Consider the following 5,381-nt stretch of genomic DNA (forward strand, 5'->3'; position numbering starts at 1 on the left):
GGGTGTGGTGGCACATACCTGCAGTCCCAGGTACCCAGGAGGCTGAGGCAGGAGATCACTTGAACCTAGGAGGCAGAGGTTGCCGTTACCAGAGACCACGCCACTGCACTCCAGCCTGAGTAACAGAGCAAGACTCTATCTCAAAAGGTGGGAGCAGCAATCACAGTAGCAAAGGCAAAGAGGAAATTTGGGTGTAAACTGGGCACCCATACATTATACTCCAAGACAGGCCCCACCTGCTGGCTACAGGAATTTTTCTTGGGTGAGAACAAGGATGTATATTTCCTTCTGATATAATTTATCCTTTTCTTTCATTCAGTTGGTACATTTTTTTGGGCATCTACCATGAGCTAGGTGCTAAAATAGTTACTACCGATATAATGGTAAGCCAACACAGACCCAGTCCTTTTTTTTTTTTTTTGAGACAAGGTCTTGCTCTATTGCCCAGGCTGGAATGCAATGGCAGAATCATGGTTCACTAAAGCCTCAAATTCCTGGGCTCAAGCAATCCTCCTGCCTCAGCCTCCCCAAGTAGCTGAGAATGCAGTTGTACACCACCACACCTAACTAATTTTAAAATTTTTGTAGCAGCAAGGTCTTATTAGGTTACTCAGCCTTGTCTTAAACTCCTGGCTTCAAGGGAGACTCCCTCCTGGGAATAGCCGTGAACCACCGTGCCCAGCTCAGAAATACTTTTATGTTCCTTTTCTTCTTAATTTCTCCATGGCAAAATTCCTCATGGCCAATAAATCACTAATTGTAAAGAAGCATCATGTGTAATGTGCCTTTTGCAAGAGTAGCTACGAAGTCCTGTATCCTATTTCCAAACTATACATCCATCATTCCCTTGGGGACAAGAGATGGTGGTGTAAAGCTGGTTGATCCTGTCAACTGATCTCGCAGCAGGTAAAAAACTGATACTGCAGGTCCAGTTTCAGGAGCTGACAGGAGGGGTTAGCAACACTCCAAAGAGGAATTATTTGCTCCATGTGTCATAATCAGTGCAATCCTTTTGATCACACTGAATTAAGTTTTTGGTTTTAAGCTTACTCTCTATTCTCCTACGCTATTTATAAAATGCAGATATCAAGGTTTGTGCTTGGAGGTTTTAAAGAAGCTAAAAATCAAACACACCTAGGTTTCAGGAACTGACTAACTGCCAAGAGATTCATCTTTTTTTTTGAAACAGGGTCTTGTTCTGTTGCCCAGGCTGGAGTGCAGTGGTGTGATCCTAACTCACTGCAGCCTTGATCCCCCGGGCTCAAAGAATCCTCCCACCTCAGCCCCCCAAGAAGCTGGAACCACATATGCATGCCACACCCGGCTAATTTTTAAATTTTTTGTAGATACAAGGTCTCCATATGTTGCTCAGGCTGTTCTCAAACTCCTGAGCTCAAGTGATCCTCTCACCTTGGCCTCCTAAAGTGCTGGGATTACAGGCATGAGCCTTGCTTTTTCAATTCTGTGTCCATAAATGTATGAAGACCTTGGATACAATGTGCATAGTAGGAGAAGGCTTCCTGTTGGTAAGCAGTTTTTTCAAAAAGGAAAAGACAAGACATCAAGAAGCTGTAGCAAAGAGACAGGAAAAGAGAAGAGTTTTAAGGCCAGTGTTTGGAGATCAGACATTTCCCCTCAAAGGAGGACAGGCCTGGCTCAGGCCTTCAGAGGTATCAAGAATAGACCCTGGCTTCAGCTGATTCAGAGACGGTCAGAGCAAAGGACACCCCACAGGGCCTTCTTAGGGCTATGTTTGGAAGCAGCTCTTGTTACCCCAAGCCTGCCTAGCATCAAACAGCCTTCCCTTTTATCCTCAAGGTTTGTGGTCAAGCATTTTCACTGCCCCAGGGAGAGGATATTCAGGGCTGTACAGAGCAAGATGTCCTTGTCATCGGGAGCAAGGACACACGTTAAGCGGAATCTGACTGATGGGTACACATTGTACTTTCTGCCGCTTCTGCAACGGAAGATGCTGGAACTGTTCAGCTAGATCCCAACAGTGTCGGTGGCTGGAAGCAAACTCCGTCCACCACGCAGACACAGTTTCACAGACCCCTAAGTGTGACTGCCTTGGGCCACTCGGATCCCCCTGCTAGGCTGAGCTGGGACATGACTGGGCTCTGCCCAGGCCGCAGGGCAGCTTAGTCCGTCACAGCCCCAGCGTTGCCACCCCCACCAGGCCCAGGTCGGTCCTCCTGTAAGTCTCCTGGCAATACTGCTCTAAAATCCCATTTTCAGCCCAGTTCAGGGACTCACGCCTGTAATCTCAACACTTTGGGAGGTCGAGGTGGGAGGACCGCTTGAGCCCAGGAGTTTCGAGATCAGCTTGGGCAACATAGGGTGATCCCCGTCTCTACAAAAAATAAAAATTAGACGGGTGTAATGGCATGTACCTGTGGTCCCAGCTACGTGAGAGGCTGAGGCAGTAAGCTATGATAGCGCCATTGCACTCCAGCTTGGGCGACAGAGCGAGGCTGTTTTTGAATGAATGAATACATAATTAAAAAAAAAAAGTAATAAAATAAATAAAATAAAATCGCACTTCCCAGCGGTTACACCCGGCCACGGAGGTCCCCAGGCTGGCTGCGAGGACACCGGGGAGGTCACCGCAAGTCCAGCACTGCAACTCGCGGCAGCCCTCGCGCGCTTCCGCCGGAAGTCGGCCTAGCAAGGGCGCCTCGCTGACGTCACGAGCTCGCAGGAAGTCTGGTGGCGCGCCCAGGAGGTGCCGGAGCCGAGCGCCTGCCGGTTGGCAGAGGCTGGCGGTAAGGCCGCCTCCGCGGAGCTGTCTGAAGTTTATGCTGTCCCATGATCTTCGGTCTCCTCCCCTGACCCTCCCTTACCCTCTTATGTGTGGGGCCGCCGTCCCACCCCCACCTCCCCCGAGTCCCGGGCGGCCTGTTGTCCCTCCTGAGCCTGCTGCACTCCGCGTTCCTCTACCAGGCTCCAGTCTGCAGGGAAAGCTCCGGCCAGGCCCGTCCAGGAGGTGCCTTGATCGGGGCAGCTTCGGGAGGCCCTAGTGGGGAGGGACAGGGAGGACCCAAGGCTTGGCTTATTTCTTCCCAACCAGCTCTTTCTTTCAAAGTCTTTATTATTATTATTATTATTTGAGACGGAGCTTCGCTCTTGTTGCCCAGGCTGGAGTGCGATGGCGTGATCTCGGCTCACTGCAACCTCCTTCGGAGTTCAAGCGATTCCACCCGAGTAGCTAGGATTACAGGCATGTGCCATCACGCCCGACTAATTTTTTTGTATTTAGTAGGGATGGGGTTTAACCATATTGGTCAGGCTGGTCACGAACTCCTGACCTCAGGTGGTCCATCCGCCTGGGCCTCCCAGAGTGCTAGGATTAAAGGAGTGGGCCACCACGCCGGGCCTATTTTATTATTCTTATTTATGGGGTGCTGCTCTGTGGCCCAAGCTGGAGGGCAGTGGCAGGATCACAGCTCATTGCAGCCTGGACCTCCTGGGCTCAAGCGATCCTCACACCTCAGCCTCCCAAGTATCTGGGACCACAGGCGCGCTACCACGCCCTGCTGGTTTTTAAATTTTTATGTAGGGACGGTGGTCTCACTATGTTGCCTAGTCTGGTCTCGAACTCTTGGCCTCATGTGATCCTCCTGCCTTGGCCTCCCAAAGATTTGGGAGCAGGCCTGAGCAACTGAGCCTGTGCCATTTCTCCCAAAGTCTTACCCCTTCATGCTGGGGGTGCTGAACATCCCCTCCTTCCAAATTCTTTTCCACAATGTATCTGCCTTTGACTGCTACTCTTGTCTTATGTGGGTGTTGAATTGATGTGTCTCTGTAGCCAGATCCAAGCTCTGGAAGAACCGTGTCTGGCAGCTACGGGTTGTGCCACGCGCAGAGTGCTGCCCCAGAGGAGCTGCTGTTTGAATTATCTGTGAATGTGGGGAGGAGGAATGCCAGAGCTGCTGGCTGAAAATTATCCAAGAGAAATGTAGGCTGGGCACCCTGAATCACGCTGTGAGCATTGCTGCAGTTTGTTTGCTCTTAACCCTATCATGTCATGAATAGTTTCTTGTTTGGTTATCTCACTTGTATTTCCAGCCCAGAATCATATCTGCTAAGATCAAAAGTAACCAGCTCTGATATCTTTTTTTGTTTGTTTTTGAGACAGGGTCTCACGCTGTTGCCCAGGCTTGAATTCCTGTGCTCAAGCAGTCCTCCCGCCTCAGCCTCCTATGTATTGGGGGCCAAAGGCATGCACAACCACATACGGCTAATTTTTGTATTTTTTGTAGAGATGGGGTCTCACTATGTTGCCCAGGCCGGTCTTGAACTCCTGGGTTCAAGTGATCCTCCCACCTCAGTCTTCCAAAGTGCTGGGATTATACGCACAAGCCACTATGGTCAGCCAGTTCCAGTACCTTTTTTTTCTTTTCTATTTTTTTTTTTTTTTTTAAACCACTACACTGTGGAAAAGAATTCCAGTATCCAGTATTTTTTTTTTTTTTGAGACAAAGTCTCGCTGTGTCACATAGGCTGGAATGTGGTGGCGTGATCTCGGCTAACTGCAACCTCCACCTTGAGAGTTCAAGCAGTTCTCCTGCCTCAGCCTCCTGAATAGCTGGGATTACAAGTGTGCACCACCATGCCCAGCTAATTTTGTATTTTTAGTAGAGACAGGGTTTCACCATGTTGGTCAGGCTTGTTTCAAACTCCTGACCTTGTGATCTGCCCGCCTTGGCCTCCCAACGTGCCACCGTGCCCAGCCCCGGTATCCAGTATCTTAACACAGTATCCACTTTCCAATTTCTTAACGCAGGCCTGTGTGTTGACTCTGGTTTCAGAGGGTGATCCCTGATGGTTGTGGACAGTGTCCTGGAGGGATGCTTCTTAGGACAGGATGCCTGATTCTGGGTGCAGGGCTCCTCACTGCCTGTAGGAGATGCTTGTTCTCAAGGCATTGTGAGAGGATTCTTTGGAGCACCTCATGTATCTTTGTGAATATTTAAGGAAGTAAAAGAATGATTTGTGCCTGGAGGCAAGGAAGGTGGATACATTTTCTTTCTTACTTTATTTTGGGTTAGCAGGTTGGAGATGCCCCAAAGGCAGGCCACAGAGTTAGAGTGATATTTTTATCTTGCGCTGGGGCTGGTGGCTCACGCCTGTAATCCCAGCACTTTGGGAGGCTGAGGTAGGCAGATCACCTGAGGTCAGGAGTTTGAGACCAGCCTGGCCAATGTGGTGAAACCTCATCTTTACTAAAAATACAAAAATTAGCCAGGTGTGGGGTGCACACCTGTAATCCCAGCTTCTAGGGAGGCTGAGGCAGGAGAATTGCTTGAACCTGGGAGGCAGAGGTTGCAGTGAGCTGAGATCATGCCACTGCACTCCAGCCTGGGCAACAAGAGTGAAAC

The 5,381-nt window shown here is 49.8% G+C and overlaps 1 protein-coding gene across 1 annotated transcript in view; it reads left to right on the forward strand.

Moving 5' to 3' along the window:
• Window positions 1–1,879: 1,879 nt before the first annotated feature.
• ZDHHC4 (zinc finger DHHC-type palmitoyltransferase 4) overlaps window positions 1,880–5,381 on the forward strand; it is a 16,014-nt gene continuing 12,512 nt past the window's right edge. Inside the window, exons 1-2 of the mRNA XM_037740401.1 lie at window positions 1,880–1,932; window positions 2,579–2,765. Of these exons, the coding sequence (XP_037596329.1) occupies window positions 1,880–1,932; window positions 2,579–2,765 (240 nt within the window). The remainder of the gene's footprint in view (window positions 1,933–2,578; window positions 2,766–5,381) is intronic.

This window comes from Cebus imitator, unplaced genomic scaffold (genome assembly GCF_001604975.1).
Source record: "Cebus imitator isolate Cc_AM_T3 unplaced genomic scaffold, Cebus_imitator-1.0 Scaffold82, whole genome shotgun sequence".
Taxonomy (NCBI): Eukaryota; Metazoa; Chordata; class Mammalia; order Primates; family Cebidae; genus Cebus; species Cebus imitator.